At 61.3% G+C, this 14,457-nt stretch overlaps 6 protein-coding genes across 6 annotated transcripts; all 6 read left to right on the top strand.

Annotated features, from left to right (window-relative positions):
* Positions 1 to 560: 560 nt before the first annotated feature.
* LMJF_24_1950 (conserved hypothetical protein) lies at positions 561 to 2,927 on the top strand (the record flags this gene model as incomplete). Its single annotated transcript, XM_001683661.1, has 1 exon — positions 561 to 2,927. One exon carries the CDS (start codon positions 561 to 563, stop codon positions 2,925 to 2,927), a length of 2,367 nt encoding a protein of 788 aa, XP_001683713.1.
* An 894-nt stretch (positions 2,928 to 3,821) lies between these two features.
* On the top strand, positions 3,822 to 4,922 carry LMJF_24_1940 (conserved hypothetical protein; the record flags this gene model as incomplete). Its single annotated transcript, XM_001683660.1, has 1 exon — positions 3,822 to 4,922. One exon carries the CDS (start codon positions 3,822 to 3,824, stop codon positions 4,920 to 4,922), a length of 1,101 nt encoding a protein of 366 aa, XP_001683712.1.
* A 1,657-nt stretch (positions 4,923 to 6,579) lies between these two features.
* On the top strand, positions 6,580 to 8,697 carry LMJF_24_1930 (conserved hypothetical protein; the record flags this gene model as incomplete). Its single annotated transcript, XM_001683659.1, has 1 exon — positions 6,580 to 8,697. One exon carries the CDS (start codon positions 6,580 to 6,582, stop codon positions 8,695 to 8,697), a length of 2,118 nt encoding a protein of 705 aa, XP_001683711.1.
* A 1,105-nt stretch (positions 8,698 to 9,802) lies between these two features.
* Positions 9,803 to 11,371, top strand: LMJF_24_1920 (conserved hypothetical protein; the record flags this gene model as incomplete). The annotated part of the gene is made up of 1 exon (XM_001683658.1): positions 9,803 to 11,371. One exon carries the CDS (start codon positions 9,803 to 9,805, stop codon positions 11,369 to 11,371), a length of 1,569 nt encoding a protein of 522 aa, XP_001683710.1.
* A 620-nt stretch (positions 11,372 to 11,991) lies between these two features.
* Positions 11,992 to 12,357, top strand: LMJF_24_1910 (conserved hypothetical protein; the record flags this gene model as incomplete). Its single annotated transcript, XM_001683657.1, has 1 exon — positions 11,992 to 12,357. The coding sequence occupies one exon, from the start codon at positions 11,992 to 11,994 to the stop codon at positions 12,355 to 12,357; it is 366 nt and encodes a 121-aa protein (XP_001683709.1).
* A 316-nt stretch (positions 12,358 to 12,673) lies between these two features.
* On the top strand, positions 12,674 to 14,326 carry LMJF_24_1905 (conserved hypothetical protein; the record flags this gene model as incomplete). The annotated part of the gene is made up of 1 exon (XM_001683656.1): positions 12,674 to 14,326. One exon carries the CDS (start codon positions 12,674 to 12,676, stop codon positions 14,324 to 14,326), a length of 1,653 nt encoding a protein of 550 aa, XP_001683708.1.
* Between the last annotated feature and the right edge of the window lie 131 nt (positions 14,327 to 14,457).

Below are 14,457 nucleotides of genomic sequence, written 5' to 3'. Positions count from 1 at the left end.
CACGTGTCCGCTGCCCTCCCCCTCGTCTCCTCCCCACTCCTCTTGCTCTCTTTCACAGCAGAGCTCCAGGTATGGGGTTCGCCCCCCCCCCACCCCCGCGGAGGGGCACCCAATGCCGCTAAGTGTGTGTGTGTGTGTGTGTGTGTGTGTGCCGTATCCTGCAACGCTTCTCTTTCAGTCGAGCCCCCTCATCTCCCTCCCTCCTCGTTCCGTGAGCTGCTCCGGTCTTGTGGTCCGTGGTGTGGGCAACCGCATCTCAGGAAAAAGAAGAGGGGAGGCCGGCCACTGGTCAGCACGACAGTGCTGTGCTCTCACCAATTCGCACAATATGAATGGAAAGATGCGCATCATCATTCGGCTGTAACTTTACCTCCTCCCCCTCCCCCTCCCTCTCCGTTCTCTAGGCGGCGTGCACACAGTCGCACCGCCCCATCGAAGCAGGCAAGCGCGCGCTCAAGCGCCTAAAAGCGAGCACCGCTGCTCGTGAGCGAGAACGTGGCTTCAAGACTTGACGAGAGAGCGCGCGCGCGAGCGCAAACGCCGTCCGCACACCATCGACGATGCGGTCCACCTCTGCGCTGTATCGCTACGCATGCGATGAGGAAGGCTGCGTCTCCCACAGTGAGCTGGTGAAGCTTTTTCATGGCATCGACGTGGCCCTCGGCACCGATGCCGATGCTACCGCGAAGGCCGACGACATGACGCCGGCGCCGCCACCGCCGGCGCTCGCCGACAAGATGCTGCTGGCCTATGCCCCCAACCTGTGCTTCCCCACTCACCTTACCCTGTCGCAGTCCTACCTCGGCGACGCCGGACTCGCGGCTTTCATGCGAATGCTACCGGTGCTGCGGTGGGTGCGCGCCATCGAAGCGCGCGGCGTCGGCGCAGGCCCCCGCACGATCGAGGCACTGAGTGGTGCTCTGACGGCGTACTTGGTGGAGGGGTGCGAGGAAGCCGCCGCGCTGCCGACCGTGGCGACAATGGGCGACTCTGTGTCGGGAGCAGAACAGCTGGCGGGTGGACGGCTTCCAGCCCTGGAGCTGGTGGACTTGCGCGACAACGACGGCATCTACGCCCTCTCCGGTCAGCGGCTTCTCACTGCCCTCCGCAAGCGGCGCTTGATGCTGCGTGCATGGTGCGCCGCCCACGCTGGCGTGGGCGATGTTGTACCAGCGCTGGAGGTGCTCGTGGATCTTGACGCGCTCCCGCCGTCCACGGCGAACGCGCTGCATGAGTGGAACGAGGGGGCCGCGAACCTCAAGTATCAGCGCATGCTGGCCCGCGAGACGCATCGGTGGCAAGAACAAGTGCAGGTGTTCACAGTGCGCAGCGCCGTCAGTGAGGCAATGAAGTGCAGCGACAGCGACATGCCAGGCACTGCCGTTGCTGGGGCGGCGGCCGGGCAGCCTGTTGGCGAACACGTCATCTTCCGCTTACCCTCCTCCGCCGACGGTGATTCGCAGATGACACAGATGACGTGCGAGGTAAACGCGTGCATGAGCGACTTCCTGACGGCGTCGTGCTGCCTCAGCTCGGCAAAGGAGGCAGCACCACAGCCCGCCCATGTTGTGAGTGGCTCTTCATCTCTCGCTTGCCCGCTACCCACCCTGGACGGCGTACGTGCTGCGTTGCAAGTGTGCATCGACTTCGGCGCCGACACGCTTGCCATCCTGCCACACACCAACGCTACCCTCTGGTACGTGGCAAGTGTTTGGCAGCAGCAGCAGAAGGAGCAGCATGCAACGACGCCGTCAAGCAGCGCCGACACCGCCGAATATGTACAGCTGAACTACTGGGAGGCAAAGGCGAACGTGGCGGCCCTTCTGCGAGGCCTTCAGGCCAACCCGGCTCTCGAGACGGAGCTGGAGACATCGTCGCAGGCGGGTGGCGTTGTGATTCAGCGCCACCTGTATCGGCTGCGAGAGTTGTACGTGCAACTCGACCAGAACGACGCCCCGCACGAAGACGCGATCTGCACCGCACGCGTGGCAGGAGTGGGAGCAACACCGCTGAGCGAGATGGTGGCCCTCTACTACCGAATCGTCGCCGCCCTCGTCACTCGGCGCTTCTCCGAGACTCACCTTCCCTCGATGCGAGCGTGCGAGCAGCACATATCGGACGTCACCGAGCACGTGCTCAACCACCTCGTGGTCGGTGAGGTGTCTTCAGAAGCGCTGGAGGCACGCATTGAGCGCCTGCGCAGCTCCACCGATGCGGGGAGCGTGCCCAGCGGACGGCCCTCTGGCGCTTCTGACTTCAGCCAGAGCACGCGTGCACTGCCTCCGGTGATGGCGCAGTGCCTGTATCACCTTCGGCGCCACCAAGCCGAGGCTGAAGCGTGGGTGAAGACGTACGCAGGAACGGCTGTTGCAGCTCCACAGCCGTCGTCGTCGTCGGCCGCCGCTGCCCCCATCCACGCCTTCCATGCTTGTCACTGCGCAGACGGGCTGCGACGCCACATGGACGAGTGCGTCGCACCGACCTCCTCCAATGAAGGGCTGTCATCTAACTTGCTTCCGCTGCCGTGCACCTCCTGCTGCTACCATGCTCTGCAAGCTGCGCAGACACTCCTGCAAAGCCCGGGGGAGGGGTCGTCGGGCGAGTGTGAGCTGTGTGCACGGTGGGCCATTCTGGAGCCGGTGCGGCGGGCCCTCCCGCGCGAGCTGCGCATGTTCTTCTTGGATATGGTTATTCGCCATCGCAGTCGCGTGCGCGGCGGGTGTGCATACGTTCCGTCGCTGGACTCCGTGACGGGTGTCGGTGCGCCGCTGCCGTTGAGTATGGTGGACTGGCTGGCATACACTGAGCACCAGAGCGAGAACTGGGCAAAGGTGCTTCGCGTGTTCGGCGAGTGGTATCGGCTGCGTGCCTTGGAGTCGTACGGGATCGCCGAGGCACGTACACTGCTGCGCCAACCGCCCACCTAGCGCCACCACGCACGCCCACACATGTGGAGGAAAAGGGGGACTCCGTGCGCGTGCGGAAGAGCGCACCCATGCGCGTTCCTGCCCGCCTCTCTTTGCTCCATGAATGATGTACAGTAGACCCCTCCATGCGGTGCTCATGACCCCTTCCTCGCTTTCCATCGTTGGATTCTTTGGCGTGTTATCGCCGCCTGTTATGTGTGAGTGCTGCGCCGACGCGGTGCTGCACTGGCCGCGCGTCGTCCTGCGGGTCAAGTCATTGTTCACGCAACGACATACAACGAGGCACAAACGAACGAAGAGGGGGAAAACGAACGGCACTGGCAGACCGGCACCGCATACTCTCGCGCGCAAGTGTGTGCGCGCACGGGGTCTGTCGGTGACACCTTCGTCGGGGAGTCCGCCTCCATGCCACAGGGCGACCCCAGAGGAGGGGTGTGTGGTGGTGGCACGAGGTGCAGACCAGCACACATCGTCTCCGCCTTTTCTTTCTCCTCTGCTGTTGCACGCCCAAAGACGCGGGCGAGATGAATCCTCAGGCAGCATCGGCCCGCTTCCTTCCATCACCGACTCTTTTCGCGTTCCTTCTCCCCCCCCCATCACCCCCTCCCCTCTCCCTCTCCCTCTCCCTCTCCCTCTCCCTCTTCCTCTTCCTCCTCTCTCTTGCCCTCCGTCAACGAAGGTATCGCAGGAACGGCGAACCGCTCAGCGCAAACCCACCCTCATCAACTCACAGACGGACGACGACGCGCACACCGCCATGATTCAGAAGCAAGCGTGTATGCATATACGTGTGTGTGTGTGTGTTCCCCAGAATTGGTACCTGTCGAGGAAAGTCTCTCTCACTCCCCACCCCTTCCCCGCCCACTCGCTCCCTGCCACCGCGAAGGTGGTGAAATGCCGTGGTGGCCGCGAGGGTCTGAGGGCGGCAGGGAAAGTCCCGTGCCTGCGGACGCACAGACTACGCAGGATGTGCTTGCATCCATCTTTACGCCGACCAATCGCGCACTTGCGCCACCGAGCGCCTCTCTCGGCGGCAGTGACGTGAGGAGCGCTGAGTCGTCGTCGAGTGTTGTGTACACGGCATCCGCCAAGGCGCGCTCATCAGCAGTAGCACCCGAAGGGACAGCACCGGCGATCTCGGAAAGCCGTCACGACGGCGCGGATGCAAGCGAAGGCCCAAGTACATGGTGGGCAAGCCTCCGCAAGTGGCAGTCGTCCACGCCGCTACCGCGCAGCGTCGATGCATCCGCACCAGAGTCCGCACTCGCCTCTACTACGATAATCACAAGCCCTATGCGCGCCTCAGAGAACGCAGACAAGGCAGCAGCCGGTGCTGCTACGGCCATGGATGCTGTACCCTGGCAGACACTGCCCGACTGCCCACTGGCCGGCTACGAGCTCACACGTCAGGGTTTGGTCCACAGACTGATTAAGCCACCGCACACACTCACCGCGACGGAGCTGCGGAGTTTGATCAAGGAGCTCACTGCTGTGGAGCAGCAGGCCAAGTACGACGTGGACAGGCAGTTCAGTAGTCACATTGGCCGTCGCGGCCTGCATGGGTTGGAGCTGCTCATCAACCCAGGTCTTTGGCTCACGTCTATCTACCTGATGACGTGGAAAACGGCGCGGCTCTACCACAACGCGCTGCCGCAGAATTCGGTGTTGTTCACGCGACTGCTCGCATTGATACGGCTCCGCATGCGGGTGGAGCAGCGGGAGCTCGTGGCGCAACGGCATCAACGGCTGATGCGAGCCACCAACGCGCGAGTCTGTCTGTCCTTCCTGAGCGGCGTCGTTCTCTTCGCGTTGGCGTGGGTGTCGCAGCCGCCAGCCAACGTCATGGAAGAGGCGGCTGACGTACAGATAGCCAAGGAACTGATCGGCTACCAGCGCCACCTCGAGGCGTCGTTGAAATGGTGCTGGTACGTGTACTACCACCACCCTGCCTACTCACCAGCGAGTGGAGGCAGCAATAAGAGGAGCAGTAGGTAAGGCAAGCCACCCCTGCTGTCTCTGCCTCTCTGTGTGGTGAGCGGCGTTCGGTGAGAGGGATGGAATCAAAGAAGAGGGTAGAGGCTTGACAGCGGCGAGGATTCATGACCGTTGATCGGTGACTGCGATATCATCACACACGTGCACGCGTGCACGACGAGTGCGGTGGACAGAAACAGCAAGCGTGAGAAGATCAGATTGCCATGTGGAGGGGTGCACCTGACACATACTCGCCGAGCGAGAGAAGCATTACAGCGGGGAAGAGCAGGCGAGGTGGGAGGAACGCCGGTGAAGACGATCGGCGGCACCCGATCCCGTTATCGTGGCCCGCCCACCCGCCCACCCACCCCCGCTTTCCGTCCTCCACACATGCACATGCACTTTGCTGTGCCGTTCGCAAGTGCCCAACAACGGGAGTCGACCATCCCCACAACAACATCATCCGGTGACGTGTCGTCACGACACCGTACCACATGATCACACTTAAAATAGAAAAGGTGGAACGCTCACCTGCACGTGCAGAGGGTCTCGCATCTGCACACCTTGAGCACAACGTGGGTGTGCGCGTGTGCACCTCCACTACCGCTTTCATTCTTTCTCTCTGTTGAACTTAGGCGCACGCAACCCTCGATGACACGGTGAGTTGGGAGGACACACCTCACACACACAAACACACACGCCTCAGCGCGTCGTATCGATATCTTCGGACCCTCTCAGTATGGGGAAGCCGAGCAGCCCCACCCGCCCCCTACCCCTGTCAATGCACAACCGCCTCTGGTGGGTGACGGGGTCAGGTGTCTGCGACGTAGGGGGAGGTCGGCGCTACGTACCGCCACTGATGCCGGCGGTCAGGTCCTGGGATGGCGCTTCATCGGAGATAGCTGCGACAGTGAATACGCTTGCACTATCCACATGATGGGCAGCGTGTCGACGTGGCTCGACCGCATCTCAGTCGACCCTCGCTGCCCGCTGGTGGGTGAGCCTGAGCCATCCCAAGCGATGCGCCAGCTGGCGACCTGCTCAGCGTGGAGCGGCGGGTAGAGTTTGAGACAGGAGCCGTGCTCCGATGGCTGAGTCGGCGCGTCGCTGTAGCGCGTGTGTCTACGGCTGCTGCGCACCACGCGACGGGTGTGGCGTGTGGGCACAGTGGCGTTTGACCTCACGTGTGGTGTGCGGCAGCGAAAACAACCAAACAAAACGCACATGCGCCGAAGACGGGAAATATACTTTTTCACACCAACGGTCTCCGCTACCGCTCCCGTCTCACAGGCAGCAGTCCGCATGCCCGCTCCCACACGTCTGGGCATCCATCCGAAGAAGAGGGCACGCGTACGCTGTCGTCCATTCCCTTCATCCTTTCCGTACACCGCCATCATTGTCGGCCTCCGTAGCTCTCTGCTCACCCCACCTCACCTCCGACACACACGCGCATCACCCGTCTTCTCCCTTCCTTTTTTCGCTGGGCCCTTTTGGTGGGAAGAGTGAGCCCACGCGGCGGTCGACCACATCGCGGAGCAGAAAGTTGCAGCCGGCCGGACCCCCCCCCACACACACACACCAACCACTCTTCACACACACACACACACACACACGCCGTATCCCGCGAGGCGGTTTGTCAGCCCTCCCGCGTCCGAGCACGCGGCGCATCAAGACGCACATGAATCGCTCAGCATCGCTTCCGTCGGCGTCGCCGTCACTGTCGACGATGCGCACCATCACTGTCGCGCTGTGCGCGAGCTCCAAGAAGCATCAGCAGTCCTTCGACGCGCTACGAGAGGCAGGGAAGCTGCACAATGAGCGCCTTCTCCTGATGCGGCAGCACTCGGCGTCGAGGCAAGCGGGTTGCGGCGACGTTAGCGGCGAGGCAGGTGAAGCAAGCACAGCGGCGCCGCAGGAGGGCTGCGCCAGTGGCAGCCGTGGCATGAGCTCGCACTCCAGGAGCCGTAGGACAAGCCGCGCTACTTCCGAAGTCCTGGCGCACCCTGCCCGGAGTCGCAGCACAACCGAGGGCTCGCTGTCTTGCGCCGCCTTGAGCAACTGCCTCTTCCGCTTTCTCAGCTTGAACTACGATGCCCAGCGGCATCGCATGGTCCTGTGTATCGACGGCGACATCAAAGAAGTGCACCAGTCCTCCGCTGCCGCCTTCGCGCAGGACGGCAGTAAGGCCAATGCACAGCAGAGCCCCAGCGTAGACGAGCACGCAGGGACGGACAGCACGGTCAGAGGCGAGGGCGAGCCGTCTCAAAGTGCACTCATGGACGAAGTAGATGTGGTGCTGCACAAGGTGGCCACGTTTGGCACCCCGGTCGCCATCCGCGCGCTTCATCAGTGGTACAATGGTGCGCAGAAGCGGCGAAGTCGCCAGCGCAGGGCGCCCCTCATCGTGGTCGACCCCCTCGAAAAGGTTCAGCTGCTCATGACGCGCAGTATGCTGTGTAAGCTACTGAACAACGTGGGCGATGACGGGCAGCCCATCGCGCTGATACCGCGCACATTCGTGTGGGACTGCCCGTCCGATGCGGCCTGTCGCCACGCCAGGCGCACGAATGGGTCCAGCGCAGCCACCCCGCTCGGCATCCACTCTTTCACGTCGATGGAGGAGCAGGAGGCACGCGCGAACGGGACGGCGGCAGAACACTGGTGGATCGCGAAGCCGGACGAGAGTACTGGTGCCGCCTTCACTCACCACCTGGTGATGTGGCTCACGCGCGACGCGGATGTCTCGGTGCCGACAGCGGTGAAGGCCGCCCTCCCGACAGAGGCCTGTCGCTTCATTCTGCAGGAGCTGTATGTGTACGCGCTCCCAGTGGTGCTGAAGGTGTACTGTGTCGGCTCACACATCAGCGTGAAGGTGAATCCCACCGTGAGCCTGCTGAACTACCTGTGGGAGCACACACGCGGCTCGACTTTGGCGGATGTGCCAGTGGCGATGGACTCGCAGGACAAGGCATTCTTCTCGACCGTGGCCAGCGTCTCCACCTCCAGGTCGCAGCCTACGCTATCTGCCATGACCAGTAGCACCGACGACGATGCACTGCCCGCCACATCCCCAACAATGAACGCGACCAACGCGGCCGGTGCCCCTCCGTCGCCTACGGAGCTGCCGCAGGGGACGTCGAGCGAAAGTGCCAGCGCGGAACAGTCGCTTATTGCGTGGGAGTCGATGGTTGTGCCGGTGGACTACTGGAACGCGTTCTTGGCGCCGGGCACTCCCGCCTACACCGCCATCAGCAAACTGGCGCAGGACCTCTCTGGGGACGCCGGCGTTGGTCTCTCCCTGTACGGTTTCGATCTAGTGCTCGTGCCGCAGTATCTAGCGCACACATACCAGCGCAAGGGCGCGCGCGGCATCGGGCGCACTGAAGGCGCAACCGTGCGGTACGAGGGAGTAGCACCCTCGCTGTCGAAGGTGGCCCACCGCAGCGCCGACACCGCAAAGCCGGTGCAGCGGATCCCTGCGAGCCATAGCATGCGCAAGCTACCGGGTGCCGGTGCCTCAGCACCGCCAAGTCCGGTGTCGCAGCTGTTTCGCGCGAGCGACATGTTCGACCTCGCCTCCGGGGCGCCGACATCGCTCTTGTTGGACAGCATCCCAGTGGTCATCGATGTGAACTACTTCCCTGGTTACAAGGGAGTCGCCGAAGTGAACCAGCACATGCTGGAGCTAATCGCGCTCAAGAGCATGCACTTGCAAGATGGCTCATCTAACCGGGCGTGGCACGCCGACACGGCGACTGGGGCAGAAGCGAAGAAGCGGCGGTGCTCGATGATGTAGCACAGGTGCCGCTATATTGCGAGCGAAAGTGAAATCGAAACGCTGACTGCGGGGCGTCTCCGGATCGACTCAGGTACAGGAACTGTCAGTGGTCGTGGCGTCGTTGGCGATGGTGGCGTACCATGTTCTGCACGGCGGTCTTGAGCGGGGGTGCGTGTTTTTCTCTCCGTGTTTTGCTTCTCTATGTGCGCGTTCGCTATGTCGCACCTTCCGTTTGGTGCTTTGCCTCCCGCCAGCCACCCTTGGCGCACGCACGCAGGCTTGGCATCCTCCTTTACTTCCCCCCCCCCAATCCCTCCTCTCTCTCTCTTGATCTGCCACAGTGCGCTCAGCTACGAAGAAGACACACCCGCATGTACGGAGAATGAGCGTGCGACAGCAGCCCGACACTCACCCACTCCCCGGCCCTTCCCCTACCCCGACGTGGGGAGAAACAGGGAAGGTGCCTTCCTTGGCTGCTCGGCATGTGCGTTGCTCTCTCCTCTGGGGCACGCACGTCTGCAAAGGATGTATTTCTCAAGCGACAGCGATGCGGGAAGAGGGTTTGCAGCTCCATCCGCACCCTCACCCCCACCCTCGCCGTGGCAGCGACAGCACTCGGGCCACACATGCACACCCCGGTGCCCCCCCCCATCCTTTTCAAACCTGTTCTCTGATCTCCGTCCACTACTGCTCTGCACAAAGCCACCCGACGGCAGACGCAAGCACCAGAAGACAAGTGCGAGACTGCCGAGGTTGCTAACAAGTCCACGCCTCGCCGCCCGGTGAACGAGTCTCTCTCTCTCTCTCCCCGTGTGTCTCTGTGTCTGAGCCGAGTGCTCCTTCACGCACGTGCGCCCCAGCCACCAACACAGCGCACGCACGCACTCACACGCGTGCGTCGCCCTCATAGAGCAACGCCACCACCACCTCTCTCATAGACACTCTGTGCGCTGTGGCGTAAAGCGTGCTTGGGACAAGGAACACGAGCCATTGGCCGTCCGGCAGAACACGAGCCGCACTCATAGAAACCTGCTCCAGCAGTTAATTCCTCCTTCCTGTTGTGGCCCTTCGCCTTCCCACCGCAGCGATAGCCGCCACTACGTGTGCTCACGCAACGGCCAGGATGGCGGAGAGCGCTGTTCTGACGCCGCTGAGTGCGCGCCACACCGTGTCGCCGCGAGACCGCAGTGCGCTCGCCACCGGTATTTCGACCCTCTCGTCCCCGACGGAGGAGACGATAGAAGTGGACGGCGCCACCACAACGCCGTCGCTACCGCCGGAAACACGAGTGAACGTCACGGAGAAGCTCAGTGACGACGGGGCCGAAAGGTGGCCCGGTGACCCAGAGCCGCCGTCCCAGGGCTGTGTCGCGTCGTCGTCTGCCGCGAATGCGCACCTGCCTATCTCGTCCCCAGCACTCGTGCGAGACGAGGGACACGCGCACATCACCGCCGCTGACTACGCCGATCGGCAGCGACTGCTGTACCACATCACCTACCTGAGCACCCAGCTGCAACGCGCGCAGCTGCAGGTGGAAGATCTCACGCGAACCGTCTGTGTGCTACGTGGTGCAGTGGGCGACTCCGCCGCGGCGACAGTTGCCAAGGCCGCTGTGAAGGAGGACGCCACATCGGCAGCAGTGCTGGCCGCAAAGGAAGAGAGGGACGTGCACGCTGCCCTGCAGGCGTCCCTGGCGCTCTTTGACCCTGTGATTGCGCAGACCCAGATCTACCGCCTCGACGATGCGCTGGCGCAGGTCGGGCTGCTGCGCGAGGCGGAGCTGGCCCAGCTGCGCAAAGCCAATGCGGCGCTGCAGGATCACCGTACGTTCGTCAGTCGCCTCTCTGAGGAGTTGGCGCAGCTGCGCAGCAAAACAGCAACGCTGGAGCAGGAGAAGCAGCGCACAGAGACGCAGCTAACCGCAGCTGTTCTCGAAGTCGAGCAGCTCCGCTACGAGGAGCGGCGACTCAACAACCGCGTGGCCGGCCTAGAAGAGCTTGCACAGGACGGCACTTGGATGAGCAACGTGCGCGTTGTCAGCGCAGCCGCGGCGTCAACGCAGGCGAGCGTCTCTCAGCAGCAGCCGCTGGTGCGGCTGGAGCGCGAGGAGCAGTTGGCGCGGCAGGCGCTGCTGCTTCACGTCTTCTGGGACCCCGTGCTCATCGCCTTCGACGCAGGCCTGACGTGGCTCTCCGATAGCGCCGCGCTGCAAGCCAAAGGCTCGGCTGCGCAAGAGCAGCCGGTGGCTCCAGGCGGGGCCAAGGCTTTCGTGGGCGAGCGCGACCTCATCTCACTGGCACAGGCCGGCATCCTCGTCGAGACGCCGGCGCTTCCGACGGATGCGGACCTGCTTCTCTTGCAGCGCCAGCAGGAGGAAGTAACGCAGCTGCGCTCTCGTGTGCAGCTGCTGCAGGAGCGCAATCGCGTCGGCCAGCTTGAAAACGAGCGCCTCCAGTTTCTCTACGAGGGCGAGGTGCGGCGAAATGAACGCATGGCGAAAGACCACGCCGCGCAGCTGCAGCAGGCCTACGACGAGGTGGTGCGCGACCGGCAGTACATCATGAACAAGCTCAAGCAAGAGGTCGAGGATCAAATTCGGCTCGCTTATGAAGACGGCAGAGCGTACGAGCAAAGCAGAGCCAAAAGCCGGCGCTCCCAGAAGGCATTTCGCGCCGGCAATGCCGTCCTGTGACACGCGCCCTGCATAGACGATGACAAAACCCGAACGCACACCGCTGTTCTGCTGCTGCCGTTTTTTTCCCCCGCTTTCTCTCACGTCTCTTGTTTTCTTTGGCGCCCCCCCCCCCGGTTGATTACGTGGGCTGTTGGCCTTATCTCGCCGAACGATGCGATGAAGTTGTTGCTATCAACCCCCTTTTTGTACGGGTCCGAGGGAAAAAAAAAGGGAACGTGTTACGCCGGGCTCGTCATTGACCGCCCGCAAGCACCAAATTTATCATGCCGCAAGGCCCTGTGCCCCGCCACCCCCGGCGCGCCAATGCCCCCAACACCCCCCCCCCACACACACACACACACCTCACCCGCTTCTCTCTCAAGCGCAGGGGCGCCCCGCCTCTCGCCACCCACCGCCCCTGGCAATAGGCGCGATAACGAGCCCCGGGCCCCCGCGTGGGCCATCGCCGAACGGCCCACACCCCCTCCGCCGCGGCCCAGCGGCCCGGGCACTAGGCGACGCTGGGCGCGCCATTCCCTGGACGAAACCAACACCACCCCCTCCTTCCCCCCCCCCTTCCCCTTTCTATGGCCACCCGACGCCGCACAGTCTACACACAAGGCGCTGAAGAGGAAAAAATGGTACTCCCAATCATTGCTGGCATTCTTTTTGGGTGCGGCATCTACTATGCTTCCCGCGTCGGCCCGCGAATCGCGCAGCGGGTGTCTGCCTCTAGTGCACAAAATGCCTCCCCGCGTTTTCTGAAAAGTGCGAAGCCTTATCACAAGTTCGAGTACGGATTCGAATCCCCCATGACAGAGTACGAAGCCTACATGCTTCTGGGATTCAAGGAAACCGAGGCAGGCGCCATTTTTTGCCGTCCGGCACCCGACGAGGTGAAGAAGCGATACCGAACCATGATGAAGGACTTCCATAGTGATGTCAGTGGAACGCCCTACATCGCGACAAAGCTGAACGAGGCAAAAGACATTCTCATCAAATGAAACTGCGCCTTGGGATGAGTTTGAGTGCTCCCCAAGCTGGACCAGCTCACGAAGCACGAACTTCTTATCACTTTGAGTGTCTTTTTACCGGTAACTGCGGCGCTACTCTGTGCATATTCGCTCGATCCGGCCCCTTTTCATTTTCGCTGTTACTTTTTCGCTCGTGCTTGCTTCTTTGCACCGGTGCTTATCTTTTCCTACGTTTGAAAGTATTATGCCCATGAAATCGTATTGTTAAAGAAAGGGCAGAAATGGCGCTAGAGGACGCTGGTCAAGCGTGGTCTGACCTCTCTTTCCTTCTCTGCAAAGGTTCTCGATGGCACGGGGTAAGCCGCATGATTTGACTGCTTCCCGCATCGTTTTCTTGGCGCTCTTTGCCTCTTGTTCTCTTACTCACGTCACGATTTTCCCTCGTTATGGTTTGCTCGTTTTGTTGCATCAAGATTTATGCGCCGCTGCAGTGCATTTACGTGAGGCGCCACTTCTACCCTCGCACTTTCTGAGCAACCAAATGGAAGCCGGTTACACCATTATCGCAGATGCAGCAAAAGAGCTTGACCAAATCCTGGATGCTGGCGCCGACCTATACCTGCAGAGCATCCGAACGCCCGGTGCCCCACCAATCAGGGCGGCATTCGGCTTCTCTCAGCAACCGCTGGAGTCGAACCGAGTCGCCTGTTTGGCCGAGATTCCCTGCGTGGCAGCAAGCGCGACAAAGTTTGCTGACTTTCCTGTTCTCGTGGACAGACGCGTTGCTGCTGCCATGAGAGCCTTTTTTGTACACTCCTTTCAAAGAGCAAAAGGCCCGCTATCAAACGTTACCGACGGTGTCATTCAATCACCGGACAGCCTCGACGACAGTCCGCATGTGACACGCGCGATGCTTAGCGACTTGCATCCCACAGTCGTTGCTGTAGCATGGGCTTGTATCCCTCAACACGAAATTTTCGTATCGCTTCGTCGCCGCTGGCTTCGCGAAACGTGCTTCACCATAGACGGCAAGGCAGACAGCGGTCAAAATCTGCATTGTGCGATGAAAGAGTTTGTTCTCCTGGATCTTTTTTTGAGCCTTTGCCCAAAGCTGAAGTCGTTGTGGGAGCATCGACAATGGCTCTGCTCCAGCATGTGTGACTGCGGATTTCTCATCGACGGCCCTAAAGAAGGTGAAGAAGCTGCCTTGCCTACTCTCCAGTTCGAGGTACAAGACGACCAGCTGTTTTTTATGGCCGCACACACCCATCCCATGAACTACAACGCTTGGCATTACCGCCGGCTTAGACTTCGAACCCTGCATGCAAGCCCGTCAAATGTCTGCGCGAGATGGGATCGTGCGCGTATCGCCATTCAAATGGATAGCGAGCAAGTCATTCAGTTCATCAGAGAGCACAATGGTGATAGCTCGGCTACGTCGTATCTGCTATTTCTTCTTCACGAACAAGACGCTCTTGACGGAAAGCGTGATGCATCTCTCTCCGAAGCAGGGGCAGTAATGGAAGATCCCCACCAAGCTGCCGGTGAACTACACAATAGTGGGACTAAAGAACACTTCAACGTAAGCAAAGAGGGCGAGGGCGGAACGCGCGTCGGCGAGGGCTGCCCGAGAACCGCACTTGCGCCGGCTTTGTGGAGAAACCTTATGGCGGTCACCCAAACTGAAATCCGACGACACAGCGAAAAGGGGCATGAGTGCATGTGGCACCTTCGCCTAGGGTTGATTCAATGGGCATGTACGCGATCACCACAGAACAGGGTGCGTTCGCTATGGAGCGCTGAAGATGAGCTGAGATGGGCCTCTACATATGCTGGACTTGACCTCGTAGACGGCATTGAGGCACTTCTATCTCCGGTGTCGGCGCTCCCTTACGCGTGGTCAGAATCCTCTGGCTCGTCTGCGTGGACTTCGTTAAACGCTTCTCGCTACGGCTGTCAGCTCACTTCGCTTCTCGGCAATGCATCTTCGTGTAAGTGACTTTGAATTGCACAGAATTGTTCCGTTCTCACTGTTGTCATTTGTCGCTCTGTCGGAAAAACGTCTCCTTAGCATTACTACTGCTCCACCCGCTGTGCTCTGGACGAACAAAAAGGCATTATTAGGTCGTT

This window comes from Leishmania major, chromosome 24 (genome assembly GCF_000002725.2).
Source record: "Leishmania major strain Friedlin complete genome, chromosome 24".
Classification (NCBI taxonomy): Eukaryota; Euglenozoa; class Kinetoplastea; order Trypanosomatida; family Trypanosomatidae; genus Leishmania; species Leishmania major.
This window is presented reverse-complemented; position numbering and strand designations above follow the sequence as displayed.